We start from the raw sequence: 15,015 nt of genomic DNA, 5'->3' as shown, positions 1-15,015 counted from the left end.
ATTCAATTTAAATCTAATAAGCTTTATTGGCATGAATGTAAAACTGTAAAACTGAAAATTTTGCTAAAGCATCAAATAATAATACAAAAAGTTCATTATTAACTGAAATAATAATAAAAAAAATAACAATGGTAGGCTATAGGCTATATTATACAACTTGTTTATTCACCACTTGTTCACAGTGCATTATTACCACTGTTATATCAGTAAACTGAATATGAAAGAAAAATAATACAATATTAAACAAGAACAAATACATTAAAGAATTGAACATTTTTGTAATCTTGTTTAAAAAAAATGTTTTAATGTGTGTTCTTCTATGTTTGTGTGTGTTTGGGCTAAGGAAATAGAAATGAGAGTTGAATTGTTAAATAAAAGATTGTGCAGCTTTCGAAGTCAAAGAAAAAAATAGTATTTTGTTAAAAAAAGAAAAGAAAGAAAAGAAATATTCAAATTTACTAAGTTTACATCAATTATTCAGTGTTTTATATAGCCTTTCTACAAAGAGAGTTCCGTTTGTTTTTTGAATGATATAAAATTAAAATATGAAATGTAAATATAATCTCACCCAAAACAGTAATAAAACAGAGCACATTAAATCAATCTGTATACAATACTTTTTTTTTTTCAAAAGAAAGTATCACGGACATCTTTCTCATCAAGCGCCAAGCGTTTCCCTGGCAACGCAACCAGGAAGTTGACGCTCACAAGAGAGTTGCAGAGGCGTCCTTTTTTCCCGAGCAAATGAAAGTGCCTTCTCGCCAATATGTCTTCGTCAAAGTTTGAGACACGTTTAGCAGAGACATTACTGTAACATCTCCAACGTGAGTCCAGGATGTCTGCGGCCATGAGACCCAGATCGGCGCCGAGTGCGACGAGGTCGGAGCAGGCTCCGGACAGCACAGGTGATGTTTACTTTACAGAGGGGGAGGCCAAGCTCGCTTCATGTTACAGTGCTCAGCTAGCTGTTTGAAGATAAGCAAACAAAATGTAGTTCATGTTCAGGAAACGGTACTCATACTGCAACACAACACACTACACATCATTACTGTTGATAGTATGTCCAGAAATGTTTGTCATAGTGATGACATAATATCTGATCCTTAGAGACAAACACAAGTCAGGCCATACCCCTGCAGCTTGACTAATAATGATGGAAGATGGAAGTTAGATTCATTTAAAATAACTAGGAAAAACATTAAGAGTGTAAAAATAAATGTAAAATACAAACAAAGAATGTTAAGGTTGATCAATACTTTAAAGATGGTAACATATTCTAATTGAATGTTTCATTAGTCATTTTAAAGAGTTTTGGTTAATGTGTTCTTAAGGTAGAGTAAATCATTCACAATTGTTTAAAATATCCTGACCGTTTCCCTATTTTACAACTTGAAATATATATTTCTGATGTGCAATACTTTCAGCTACCAGTTAGCTGAACAAAACCAAATAAGGGAAACATGAAGTATCATATACCCTCGTTTCTTGTACAAGTTGCAAAAAAAAACATACAATGTTTTTTATTGAATTGTCAGACTTTGAGAGACATGTGTATGTGAACATACTGTCTTTTCATGAGAAATGAAAGTTTAAATAATACATCAAGAGTATTCAGTTAGAGTTATTGTTTGAGTTTGACTTAATTTCCCTCAGTGGCTGAGCTGAACTGTCAAGTCCCAGCAGAGAGCAGAAAAACACAGCTTCCTCCGGTCAACAACCAGATCATCCCAGATGAACTGCTGGTCAGCCTTTCCTCCACTGTCTGTAACAGGATTACTCTGGGTCACACTGCACACAATCGGCACTGCAAGGTACATTCAATCCCCTTTCATATTTAAGAGGGCTATTTCTTGATATCAGTGTCGCTAAGATACTTTTATTGCTTTGTATACAGGGCTGTGGAATCAGGCGGCCAGATGCCGTCTGGCATCACCCCCTCGGTCGCAAGAAATACAAATACTTTCTTGAGCAGCCAACATCTGTAACTGGAGCCGGCAGGTAGACAAACAACACATATAATCAAAAACTATGATGTTGAAACTAAGATGTCTTTCAAATTTTGCAGTAAAATCTAACTAGCATATATCAGAAATATTGCTCACACAAAAAATCAACTAGCACTAACAAAGGAAGAGGTACAGTCAAGCCTAAGTTTTGCAACCTACAGAACAACTTAAAAGTGTTTTTAATGAGTGTGTGTTTTTTTTAATTTGTTGTTCTGATGGTGTCCACACAGGGACATCTCCTTCCTGTGTGATGCTGTTGTAACCCAGAGGAAGTCAGAACCCCTCCCACCAGTGACTGACAAGAGTGGCATTGGAGACACACAGGTGAGCTGCCTTAGCCAACATTGTTTTTCTAGCCTTTATATTTTTAGGCTAAAATAAGGATTGCCCTGAGAATGTGCCTGAATTCTATTTTGCATTATTACTTGTCTTTTATCCCCTTTTACAGGCATTGTAGTTTACCACCTTTTCTTTTAAATAAATGTAATTTGACATAAAACAAATCTACTAGATAGGACAAATAAACATGATACAAAGAGGACAAACATAAAGGGATATCAATAAGATTCAAAATACTTTGACATTACTGGAGGTTTAACACATCCAATTGTTTTGATCTTTAAAAATTAGCTTTGACATGTTGACATTTACATAATGAAACATATTTATCAAAGAGAAATAAAAATACACTTTGCATACAGTTACAGGACTGACATCTAATTCACATGCAAAGCCATTCTTCTACAATTATACTTTGTGGGGTGTAATTTAAATCCATTCTGTCTTTCAGAATGTATGCATCACAGAAAGTCTGATACCAGAAGAATATCACGTCGTGAAAAACAAAGGGCTGCGGAGCCTCGAGCTCTATGAGGAGTGAGTCTGCTTTATTCTAATAATCCTCTCATTCATGTTAACCAGGCAACCACAATTTAGTTTTTCATGTCAATTCTTCTGTTGCTTCTTTTTCTTAGTGCGTTTACAGTTCAGCTGCAGGATGATGATCAGAAGCTCAGGGTCTTCCCATCACTGTGAGTTCATAAAAAAAGGAACACATGCAGGTTGATTGTAAACCTCAGTCCAGCAGTCTTCATTTCATCTAAAAATACCTTGGACCATTAATTAGGCAAAGTCTTGTTAAAGCATAGGCTGAATGTTTTCAAGCAAACACATTAGTGTGTATGTGCTCTGTTTCCAGGAGGCCCAGTGGCAGACTAGAAGTGGTCCAGCTGATGAGGATGATGGACGACATGCTGGTGAAGGCCGGGGTGGATCAGCAGAGTGAGGAGCTGACTGAGCACTCCCAGGTAAGACAAACTGACTGTCCAAGTACACAGGCTGCTCTGTGCCTTTATGGCTGACATTAGTGCTTTTCTTCTCTGATTCACACACAATAATACATACTGGTTCTTCATGTGCAATAATAACTGTCTCATCAAAAATACAATGTGCAGAGTGTAACTGTGTTACCTTAGGAATATTTGTGTGATAACCTTATAATTCTAATATTTCTACAATTTGGGGGAAAAAAAGCTAAATTGTCAAGGTAGACTGAAATAATTAAAGCCATCTTTCCATTTCAGAACAGTACAATGAAATGTCTTGCAGATGGAGCAATTGTTGGAGCTGGTGCAGGTTGAGCAGAATATCTACAACATTGTTTTCCATGAACTGATCAGGCAGGTCAGTGTGAGCTGCTCAGAGAGAGGACAACTGCTCGCCAAACTCAGGTTTGCTGCCAACAAATTAGGACAGGATAAGCCTGAATGATAAGCCTTGATGGAAATTACATAAATAAATAAATAATGGATGTAAATAAGAACATAAAATACATGATTTTTGTGACTTCAAGTTAACTATATACATATTACAAAAGATAATTACTTTTTATTTTGAAATTTTCCAAAAAGCATTTTCAGAAGTGCCCTCAGGAAGTATTTTCACTGCTTCTCTTTTATTTGTATGTCCAGACAGCGCTATCAGTCTCTGATCGAGCGGATCCCTCGGCATCTGAAGGCTCTTCACACTGAGGCTGTGGCACAGCGGGCTCTTGACCGACGGCTAACTGAGGAGATCCAGCACATCAAGATATCCATGCAGCAGCTCAGCATGTACGTAGCTCAGGCTGATTGGTTGTGATGAATGAGATTAGCAGGCGTTGTTAAGAGCTAAGATGTGTCCACTGAGTGATTTTATTTTAAAAGGAACTTATAAAAAAAAGCAAAAGATGGAAATGTGTGAGTCTGAGCAATGTGTGTGAATCTTTGTAATTATGGGTGTTCTTCCTCTTCACAGGGAGCTTTCCAAAATCCGAGAACATGATGCCTTTGTGTCCCAGCAGGCAGAACTCGCTCGTCGGCAGCTGGCTGGAGCACTCGATCAGACTAACACCAGTACAGAGTCAGTCCATTTTAAGACCAAACAAAACTACTTGTCATCTAGTCAAAGTCATGTTTTCACTAAGTTAATGCATTGTTTGTAAAATTTCCGCAGCTTGAACATTATGGAAACCATCTGTCATTTCACATTTTTCCTACAGAAAAAAAAAAACATTTTTTTTTTTTTTTTTTAGCAGATGTACTGCTCTGCCCTCAGTGTTGTATTGTTCCCAAAAGTAGTCACATTTCAAGACCCCAAAAGTTTCATTTGAGATAAAAAAAATTATACTTTTAACATGTTTCCATGGGAAATGAGTGCAGCAGCACTTTGGTAATCAAGCTGTGCAGATGTAAATAATGTGACCTGGTGTTCCTTGTCAAATGGTCCATGTGCTTTTCTCAGTATGGTCCAGGGATATCACGAGCTGTATGAGCTGCAGAGGTGTCGCCTTGAGGGTCAGCTGCTCCAGATGACCGAGGAGAGAGACAACTGGAGCCAGCTCACCTTCTGCCTCGCCCTCAAGGTGTGAGAGCCATGAAGAATTTATTTCTTTTAACCGGACCCTCCTTGTTGAATAAATAATTGATAAGCTCACTTTGGTTAGTTATAGCCTGCTGTATTCGAGCCCCAGTTTACACAACAAAACTGTGAAAGCAGTTGTTTTAACTTTAAACTTACATCTAATTAGCTCCCCTCTTCAGGTTGTAAGAATTACATTTCTGTCAAAGATACGACATTAAAGCTTTTTTTTCTCCAAAATTCCGTACTTATTTCTCTGTTTATCAGGTGATCAGTGTGAAGAAGCTGCAGCTGATCAGTCAGCTGCACAACACTGAGCAGAGCTGGTCAAAGACAGCAGAGCACTGCATCATCTATCTGTCATCAAAGGTAACAGTGCAGTTCTTACATCTTTACTTTTTATGTACTGCTCCTGGGAAAACACTCTTTAAGTGCCACACATACACACACAACTCTTTTTAAACATACCTGGTTTAAACATAAACATAAGCACTCTGACTGAGATAGTGACCATGCTGCTGTAGGACACGGAGGACCTGAATAGCATCATGGAGCTATGTGACTATTGGAAGGAGCAGCTGACTGCTCTCGTGTCTCAGATGAAGAAGAGTGAGCACGGTCAGTGCGAACACATCACTGCAATCCAGCAAGGCATCAACAAGTGGCTCACCTTTTGCATCGCACAGAACAAGTAAAGACAAGTTAAGATATCAAAGGAGGTTATGTAATGTTTATTATCTATTATTATAAAGCACCCTCAAACAAAGAACAGTACTCTCCATTATAGTGACATTTTTAGATGATAGTATAGAAGCATCAATATGTATATTTTACTCAACATATACAATGACAACATATTTAAGCCTACTATGAGTCCCTACTACAGCTGATAGACAAGGTGTGTATATACAGTATGTGTATACTTATATATTGTTATTGTGATCAGTCAACCTCTAGCTAATTACTAATCAAGAGCATGTGTAAGGCTCTTCAACCTACAATTCATCACAAGTGTCATCTATAGTGTTTGAGTAGTGTATTGGAAAGCATTGTGTGTGTTTAAAATGTAGATGTGGTCTTCATAAAAAGTATTACCAAACAGCAGAGCTATTTTCTGTAATGTTAAAAAAACCTATGTTATCCACTATGAAGAAATGTTCCATCCTGTCAATTCTTCTAAAGACGCTTTCTCTCTATTTCAAGGTGTCCGGAACCAAAGTATGAGACAACTTCACTGGGAAAAATCCATGTTTATTTGAAGGAGTGCTCAAATGTAAGACAGTGCATTTACTTACTGAGTGCGTGTTTGTGTTTTGTTTCTTTAACATGGTCATCAATATTTTCCATTTGATGTATCTCACCTTTATCATCTATCTCATGTGTCTAATCACTTACAATATATTTAAATCCTTGTCTGATCTGTCTCAAATCAACTGTCTTGTTTTGATCTAATCGAATCACTCCGTCTCTTATGAGATCTGTGTCACCTATGTTTTACTCTCTCACGTGTCTGCTGTGTGTGTCTCACCTCTGTGCAGCAACAATCCCTCGTCATCTTTATTATCTGTCTCTTTAGGGCTTAAAGGCAGTGAAGAATTGACAACATGTACAAACAATCTTTCTACAAGAACAAGCTAGCATTTTTCTTTATCATGAGGACATACTAAAGTGGACATTTCAAGCCTCATTTATTGTAAATCCACTAATAGTTCTGATGTTTGGATTATGTTCCTACAGTATGTCTAACAACATGCAGCGTGTCTCCTTTGTTTTCTTAAAGTCTTCTCTTGTTTCCCTGAAGACGCTGACCCTCCTGTGTGAGTGCTACCAAGGTGAGAAGCTACTTGGCTGCCAGCAGACACTGGGGGCGCTTGCCCGTGTCCAGGAGAGCTGGCTGAATATGAGCCTTGAGCTGTTCAGAAGACATCCTTCCCTTGACGGTGAAGCCCCTGAAGGCCAACGCACCTTAAGAGACCTTGACAAGGACTTATCTGAGCTCCTCAAACAGCTGGACACACAAGTCAGTGGAGAGACTGGTGAGGGCCAATGAGACAACATTTATATAAAGATATGTCTCTTTCTTTTTTATTTGTTATTGAATGGGTCTTACTCTGGGATATCAAGTGTTGAAAATGATTCATGACATGCTTTTAAGGGATCCACGGACAGATCAAGTCACTTCAGGGGTCCATGGGGTCATGGGTTTCAAAACTTGGTGCAGTGATTGACCGGCCAGAACTGATACCCATCTCTGATTGGCCAAAGCTTGAGAATGCTCTGCGCAACTGGCAGAGTTTAGCCGAAGAGGCCTTGAAGCACTTCTCCAGCATGCAGGCAGAGGACAAAAAGGAGACAAATAAACCCGACATATTGTAAGTTGTCTGTATGATGGCATTAATATCCTGACTATGAGCAGTAAACCTAATTCTCCTCTCAGGTCTAAACTTTATATGCTAAGGTCAAGTAAAAGGGGCTTCTCTTATTCTTCAGTATTTTGTATTTAAGAAAGTTTTTTAGTTAATGAAAGTCGGTATTCAGTGTTAATATGTTTTGTTTGATTTCACTTAATTTTAAAACATGTCTGTTTCTTTTAGACAACCAACGTCTCTGAGTTTAAACCAACATATGAGACCCATTGTTTGTGATGATATTTGATTAAAATATGGGTTTGAGTTTCATTAACGAGTAGATCAGACCAGATCAGAGGAATATATGTGTATTCATTCTGAATATTAAAACATTAAAATGTCTTTGTTTTTTTGGTTTGTGTCTTGGTTTGTTCACACAGTAAAGCGACAGAAGATGTGTTGTTCAAAGTGCAGGCGTTTATATCCAATGTGTCAAACTTCACGGTTGGTGAGAACCAACGGCTCAGTGAGGAGGTAAGTATACACCAGGTTCAACTGTCAAAGGAGATTTACACTAATCTTGAATATGTTTCAAATTCTTCATTGTCACTGTTATTGAGTCTTCAGTGCGAGGAATGTGATGCTCAAATATTGCAGAGGCAGGAGTTCTTCTGAAAATTCAAAAAAGGACATTAAAGGACATCTTTCCACTTCTCTTATTCTCTTTCCTCTTCTCTTTCCTCTGTCTGTCCTTTTTACTGTCAGCTTCACTTCCTGACCTCTTTCTGCAACAACGGCTCTAAACCACATTTCTCTTATGGATCTTTACCATTTAACCAACATAATTCCAGGTAACCCCTTCTTTAATGCTTCATTGTTTTTTTCTCAGTAACCTTCCAGTTACCAATACTCCGCAACTATCCAGTATGACTACCTCCGCTGTTTTGATGTTCTTCTTTTTTTATACCTCTGAGCCACTTACCAGAGCAACTGTGATTTCAATCCAAATGGTTGTTGAGGAATCATTGAATTTCACTGTTCAATAGCCGTCTAGAGTAGTAGTGTTTCTACTCCTTCCAGGTCACTTCTATTCACATGGCTCAGACCCGCTGGATGTTGGATCTGCTGCTCCTCATGGTACCTGACCACAGCGAGGACCAGAACCAAATACAGGAACAGCATGTCACAATGAACATCTCACTGCAGACATTGGATGAAGATGCAGAGATGCTGGCTGAAAGACTGGACTATTTTTCCAAATATATGACCAGGTACCAGAAGTTTTTTTTCCCAGTAGTTTTTTTTACAACCCACAATTAACCAGGATCTACTCACAGGAGATGCTTGTTTTTGACTCCAGCTCTTGCAAGTTGATTCTGGAGGAGAATATCCAGCAGAACCCACATGAAGCTGGAGGTGAAAATGAGATGAATGAATACACAAAGCTTCAGGTGAGCAATCAAGGCTGCATGTTTCACAGATGTATCAACTTTATTTTCTACCAACACAACTGTTTTTCAACTCCTCTTGACACAAACTAAACATGGTAATTGCAAAACACTTACAAATCCCCAGACGAGGGACCCCAAATTGCAGTTAAAGGCAAGTATAAAGTAAGCAACATACATTTTGTGTGTGTGTGTGTGTGTGTGTGTGTGTGTGTATGTGTGTGTGTGTGTGTGTGTATGTGTGTGTGTGTGTGTGTGTGTTTTGTTGTCTGTCCTTAGAGGGAGCGCACTGATTGGGTGGAGACTTGTAAAATCCTGCTCTCAGGTTTGAAGGGTCCTGTGGAGCTGCCTGTCAGACAGGCTGACCCCGCCTCTATCAGTGATGCTCCAGTTCCCCCAGCAGACAACATGAACACTGTGGTAAGGAGTCAAACATATTATCAGTACAGACATTATCATAAATATGTAAAACTGGCAACAGTTACCCAATGAAACTGATCACAACAGTGCATGTTAAAATTGAATTTATGGAATAATGTTATTTTGTTAGGATTGTTGTCAGAGTTGTTTAGGGATTAAGTTTATGGTGATTGTGTGTATGGTTGTGTTTCTAGATAAAAAGAGAACTTCTAGCAGAGCCTACAGCAAACAGTGATGTCAAACAGGAGCCTGAGGCAGAACAGAGAGAGGTCTGTACAAGTTAAAAACTCAGTCACATCCTTTTTCATATATTTGAATATTATATTTATTCTTCAAATAAAAATATTAGCAGAAAAACATAATTGACATAGATTACAAATGGCAACAGACTGTTACTGTTGTGAAGCAGTTATTGAACTGAAGGATCAAGGTTAAACCTCCTGTATGTCTGCCCTCTGATTTTTTCCACAGTTGTGACTGATGCCTTAAAATGTCAAATTCCTGAGTAGTGGAAATATTTACAACTTCTATAGGACCTGAAACACAGTCATTTATAAAGATTAGAGAGTTGTGTGTAATAAAGAGCATGACAGACATCCAAAATAATTATTCTACCTTCAGGTTAAAACTGGTTAAAAGTAAAAGAACATAGTTGTTGATGTCCTGCAGGGGGAGCTCACAGTTTGTGAGAGCCCAGTGGTGAAGCAGATTGGCTATGATGGACACATTACAAGCAGAAAGCTGGGACAGAGCCGTGTCCACCTGAATGAGGTCAGGCAATTAAAGCACTAACTATTTCCTCATTGCTAGTGTCTCATTGTGTCTCAATGCCTGTCTGTCTCTCTGATCATCTGTCTGTCTGCCCGTCTCTGTCTGTCAGACTGAGGAGCTGGTTGTGTCTCCAGATACAGATGATGCCCAAAGAGCTTTTAGTGATCTGACCACAGTAGGATTACTGCAGCAGGAACTGCGGTAAATTCATGTTCTCATCACTAAATGGAATGATCGATCAATCACTTCACCTTTTAGAGTTAAATCTGTTTTTACTTTATTTCTATTTATTTCTACAAGGATGATAGTAAGGATGTCAGTGTATATCACGTTTTTTTAAGACTTTAAATCTTGCAGGTTTTAGTAGTGTGTTGTAGCAGCTTTGACCCAGATCATTAAGGTCAAATTCTTCTCCTTGTTTTGGTCAGTGATTCAGAACTGCGGGTCCAGAGTGCCGAGCAGCGAGCACTGAAGGCAGAGGAAGATCTGCAGACAGCGTTGGAGAGGATTCAGGACCTTGAGAGAAAACTACAGGCTCAGCCCAGCCTGGAGCCCAAAAGTAGTGAAGGTACAAATCACACAAAAAATAATCTCCAAATGTATAACCGTTGCACAAAGACCAGTGTAATCCAGTGTTACAGCATGTAAGTGGTGCATGTCTTTGTTTGTAATTCAGAGATGAAGAAAACTCCACCACCTTCAACACCACCTTCAACACCCCTATCTCCTCCAAAGAAGAGCACAGCTGAAGCCAAACCATCGAGCAGCAGCAAAACGACCAGAAAGCGATGATATGACATGTGATCAGGACTTCTTACAACTCAGCTATCCATTTGGCTGATTGTCCTGTTAAAGTCGGCTGAATTACTTTTAGGGTTTAACGTCTGCTTCATGCATTTTCTCTTTCTTTGAACTCTTATCACAGTAAAACCAACAAAACCAGTAAAGGAAAACTAACCAACACATGGAGTGGCACAGAAGTTTATAAAAAAACAAGAATAAGAAGCATTATTTACTAGCTGCTCCATCCAAGAATTAAATATTTCCAGTATTGGTTATCCTATATTTAGACTGTAAGGCAGTTATATAAAAATGTATATAGTGATGTTACTATTGATGGAGTGGCTTGCTGTGTTTGCCTTAACTTGTGTTATGACCGCATGCAAAGACAAAACAGGTTTGTTTTTCTGCCTCCCAAAAAGTTTCTGCAAACATTACCCTTCAAACAGTAAAGACTGCCCGAACTCCAAAGCACTGAGGTAAACATTTATTAATCAAATTACTTAAATACAAGTATTGAGAATTACACATTCATTTGGTAACTACTACAATAAAATAATGAAATCTCAATTGAAAAAGTCCTGTCACATCATTTGTGAGTCTGTCTCTGGATCTCGCTCTGTCACTCCCTCTCCTCCCTCAGCAGGGGGAGGAGGGGGTGGTAGGGATGAGAGGTCAGGGCTCATGCTGAGGAGATCTGGGGGGAATGGAAGGACCAGGGCCGGATGGAGGAGACGGAAGGAAGCCCTGAACCCCTCCCACACATCTCTGTCCCCTTCGGCTGCTTTTCCCTGGAGGTGAGAGTAAAGCTGCTTGAAACATTTTTTTTTACTTTCCAAAAACTGAGTATTACCTTTTCTATCTATCTTTCTTGAGTTTGGCAGGAAAGGATAGGTTGAAAAATAAAGCCAAAAATTAAAGAACTTTAATTAAACTAGCTATTTTATTTGAAAATTATAAAAACATAGGCATTCAACATGGAGGGGAAAAGTGCTGCTTCAAAACCACTGCTTTAAAAAATAAAAATGAGGTTATTAACTACTGGTATACTCACTCTGGTCTGTTGTTGTCTTTTGGCCTCGGCCTCAGCAGCCAGACTCTGCTGTAACTCCACTGGAAAACTGAGCTCATCTCTGACAGAAAATGAAAAACAAGCCTGGTCAGCAGGACAATCACAGTATACTACAAATCTTAACAATCCTCTAATTTTATCTGTTAGGAGAAAAACTTCTTAGAACATCATATTTTTCATAAACACTCTCGTTGTCTGATTGTCTTAAGCCTTTTAATTTCCAAACAAAGTAGGAGGTATGAAGGTATTATTTTATCTTCAGTCTTACATGTCTGCTCTTTCCACCCTGATGCCCCAGCGACACGTTACAGAGTCAACAGCCGACTCTATCTGCTGTCCGATCCTCCTCCTGTGCAGCAGGATATGGCTGAGTGTGTGTTGGGCAAAAGTGTCTCTGACCCCGGCCTGGACCAGAGTCTGCAGCACTGTGGTCAGACCGGACAGAGCTGAGCTGCACAAAGCCACGTTCTCTATCTGGTAATAACACACTGCACTTAGCTCTGGCCTTAGCAGGTCCTTTGTCACCACCTGAATACAGAAGATTATCAGTCAGCTGCAGTCAATCCTTTGTCACACTGTGGTTAAAGGTAAAAAAAAGCACTGTGTGACAAAGATGAAAGAATCTCTAACTGTAATGTGAACTTCTGTTAATACTTTAAAGTAAAGTGGTGCTTACATCTGATCTCTTTATGGACTTAAAAGTAAAAGAAAGAAAAGTGCATAAACAGCACTCAGCTATTTCAGCTTAAAACCGTTTTTACTCTGAGAGGACAACATTGCTCTGTACCGTATGAAGTGGAACCTTCAGCATTTTCAGTCGGATGTCTACCTTGTGACACACATCTAAAAATGGGAGGTAGAAAAGAAGGCCTGGAGAGAGGACAGGAGAGTTTGAAGGAGTTATGATTTAAAACTTCAATTGTTTTTTTTAAAAGAAGAAATTACCTTTAGAAAGCATGCAGATCTCAGACTAATATGTTACTTAAGACTGGCACATCTATGAACATAACATATCAAATGTAATAGGTGACAACCTGGTCCTCTGGGTCTTCCCCTCAGCAGATGACCCATTCTGAAGATGACAGCCCTCTCATGCTCCCTCACTACCTGTCGATCACATTGACAGATATAAGTACACAGCACGTATAAATGGAAGATCATAGAATAGAAAGAATTACTTTATTGATCCCAAACTGGGAAATTGTAGCGTTACAGCAGCAGGTTGTCCAAACACACAATATTAGCAAAAAACACAATGTTAGCAAATCTAAACACAATATAATATTAAATACAAAATAAATAAGCACTAAAAATATCAAAACTAAGAATGTGAATATATACAACCAGGATTTAACTAAGCATTACTAGTCTTAATTAAGAAAAGATTAAATACGACATACTTTGCTGGAGATAGATGATGTAAATGTGCAAAAACAGAGTTGTAAATGGACAGTATTGACATGGTAAAAGTATTGACATGGAAATATATTGGCTGTACATGTCCAAATGATGATGGGACAAATGTATAACAAAATTCAAAATGTAAAAGTATTAGGGTATTAACAGTTTTCTTGTTTTGGCTGTGTAATCTAGTTAATTTGATGAGGAATGAAACGGCAGATATCATGTGAAAATGCTGACTGGCTCTTTAATGGGGCCAATTTAATGCAAAAATAAAACTGTCAAGTTGTTTCTGTCAAGTTGGAACAAGTAGATAATGCATTTTGACAGTTACAGAGATATCACTGGTGAAAGCCTGTTAGATTGCTGTGATGTGTTTGGTGTTTGGGGCTATTCTTACTTTGACACAGAACCAGATGGAAAGAGGAAAGAGGAAGAGAACCAAAGCCAAGACAAAGACCATGAGCATCCACTCAAACACTCCCAGGTTCTTGCGCTTCAGACCTGCAAAGAACAACATTACCCAATTTAAATGGAATGTGCATTAATGAGCAATTTAAAAAAAGCCTTTTTATTTCCCAATTCATAAAAATATGAATTATGATTTGTCAGAAGCAAGAAAAAATGTGTGTCATTTGCATCCAGTTGAATTAAGCAAATTATATTTATTTGTCTCATATTCATTTATGAATATTACTCTATTCTTGCAGAGAGACCCGTCCATTCTGAAGACAGAGTTTCTTCTATGTATACTAAATGGGTCATTTTGGGTTGCAGGCTGCTCATCCAACAATGGAAATCTGCACACATACCATCCATCACTGTTTGGCATAACCTACTCTCTAGGCAGCATATGAACAGGTCTCCTTTTCACTACTGTGCAGTCTAGAATCAGTAATACCTCTTCCTTTGTTGTTTCTCGACTTTTAAATAAACACAGACTCTTTTTGTATTTTTGATCATTCATTTCATGTATATACATCTGCATATGTATTTACGGTATTGATATGCATGACTAATTATATGTGTGTGTGGTAGTACTTATTGTATACGTAAAATATGTATGTATGCATATTTTCTGTATATATGTGCTATTGATAAAAGGTTAAATTTTCTTGCTGCTAATGCGATAATATGGCTTTCTTTTGTAAATGAAGTATCAACATTATCATTACTGTCTGTGTGTCTATATTATATGTCTGTTCAAACTCAATAAGACATTACTTTTTAATCATGTCTTCTTTGTTTGTTTTATAGAAAGTATGCCTGAAGTACTTTTTCCTCAAAGACAATTTCAGGTCACAAGATGACACATTTCTTTATCCTATTTTTTCTACATGACAGTCTTGAACTGGGAAAAACTGAAGAACAAAAAGTAACAGCAATAAACACCAAAGTTCACCTTTCCCCTTGCTGCATATGCTTTGCAGGCTATTCTAAAGACTTTTACTCACCTTCTTCTTGCTCTGCTGCTTCAAGGAGTCCCAGGTTCTCCTCCTTGACATCCTCCTCTCTAACACTGTCTATGTCCACCACAGTGGTTTTCACCTTCACCTCAGTCTCCTGCTCCACCTTCATGTCATTTGTCTCTGGCTTCTCCAGCCTCTCTTTCTTTGAAGATAATGTCTCAGGGACCCTACCGTCCTTGGATGGCCTTTCTCTGTGACTTCTGCGAGGCACAGAGGCTCCTCTCTCCCTCTCCTTCCTTGGCATCAATTTGGGTCTTGGTGGGAGGCTGGGACGGACAATGGAAGAGTCCTGCATGTTGGCTGGAGGTTCTGCAGTAAGGAGTTTAACTTTAGAGCCTTTACTTAAATTTTGTTCCGTAAGTGGCTGGGGATTGTAGCTGTAGTCGATGTTGCTGCTGTCTA

General features: G+C 38.5%; 2 protein-coding genes across 2 annotated transcripts; one reads left to right on the top strand and one right to left on the bottom strand.

Annotated features, from left to right (window-relative positions):
* The first annotated feature begins 835 nt into the window (after positions 1-835).
* Positions 836-10,875, top strand: axdnd1 (axonemal dynein light chain domain containing 1). The gene is made up of 25 exons (XM_061034811.1): positions 836-905; positions 1,654-1,811; positions 1,895-1,998; positions 2,237-2,330; positions 2,797-2,882; positions 2,981-3,037; positions 3,205-3,313; positions 3,615-3,736; positions 3,977-4,117; positions 4,302-4,406; positions 4,788-4,908; positions 5,172-5,273; positions 5,429-5,595; positions 6,108-6,177; positions 6,706-6,940; positions 7,060-7,276; positions 7,693-7,786; positions 8,333-8,523; positions 8,613-8,703; positions 8,980-9,120; positions 9,315-9,389; positions 9,790-9,891; positions 10,001-10,092; positions 10,320-10,459; positions 10,568-10,875. The coding sequence occupies exons 1-25, from the start codon at positions 836-838 to the stop codon at positions 10,681-10,683; spliced, it is 3,000 nt and encodes a 999-aa protein (XP_060890794.1). The 3' UTR covers positions 10,684-10,875.
* A 304-nt stretch (positions 10,876-11,179) lies between these two features.
* nphs2 (NPHS2 stomatin family member, podocin) lies at positions 11,180-15,005 on the bottom strand. Its single transcript, XM_061034116.1, has 7 exons — positions 14,599-15,005; positions 13,545-13,648; positions 12,778-12,850; positions 12,531-12,613; positions 12,012-12,271; positions 11,726-11,804; positions 11,180-11,462 (listed from the first exon to the last, which is right to left on the bottom strand). The coding sequence occupies exons 1-7, from the start codon at positions 14,906-14,908 to the stop codon at positions 11,256-11,258; spliced, it is 1,116 nt and encodes a 371-aa protein (XP_060890099.1). The 5' UTR covers positions 14,909-15,005; the 3' UTR covers positions 11,180-11,255.
* Positions 15,006-15,015: the final 10 nt, after the last annotated feature.

Source organism: Labrus mixtus, chromosome 3, assembly GCF_963584025.1.
Source record: "Labrus mixtus chromosome 3, fLabMix1.1, whole genome shotgun sequence".
NCBI lineage: Eukaryota > Metazoa > Chordata > Actinopteri > Labriformes > Labridae > Labrus > Labrus mixtus.
This window is presented reverse-complemented; position numbering and strand designations above follow the sequence as displayed.

Bases quoted from the DNA above. Each gene is read 5' to 3' on its own strand.
- nphs2 (XM_061034116.1), bottom strand. From the start codon at position 14,908: ATGCAGGACTCTTCCATTGTCCGTCCCAGCCTCCCACCAAGACCCAAA. The intron at 11,805-12,011 runs GTAAGACTGAAG...ATTTTCTGTCAG, and splicing joins AGGGTGGAAAGAGCAGACAT to AGATGAGCTCAGTTTTCCAG. The intron at 11,463-11,725 runs GTGAGTATACCA...TCTCACCTCCAG, and splicing joins AAAGACAACAACAGACCAGA to GGAAAAGCAGCCGAAGGGGA.
- axdnd1 (XM_061034811.1), top strand. From the start codon at position 836: ATGTCTGCGGCCATGAGACCCAGATCGGCGCCGAGTGCGACGAGGTCG. The intron at 906-1,653 runs GTGATGTTTACT...AATTTCCCTCAG, and splicing joins GCAGGCTCCGGACAGCACAG to TGGCTGAGCTGAACTGTCAA. The intron at 3,314-3,614 runs GTAAGACAAACT...AATGTCTTGCAG, and splicing joins AGCTGACTGAGCACTCCCAG to ATGGAGCAATTGTTGGAGCT.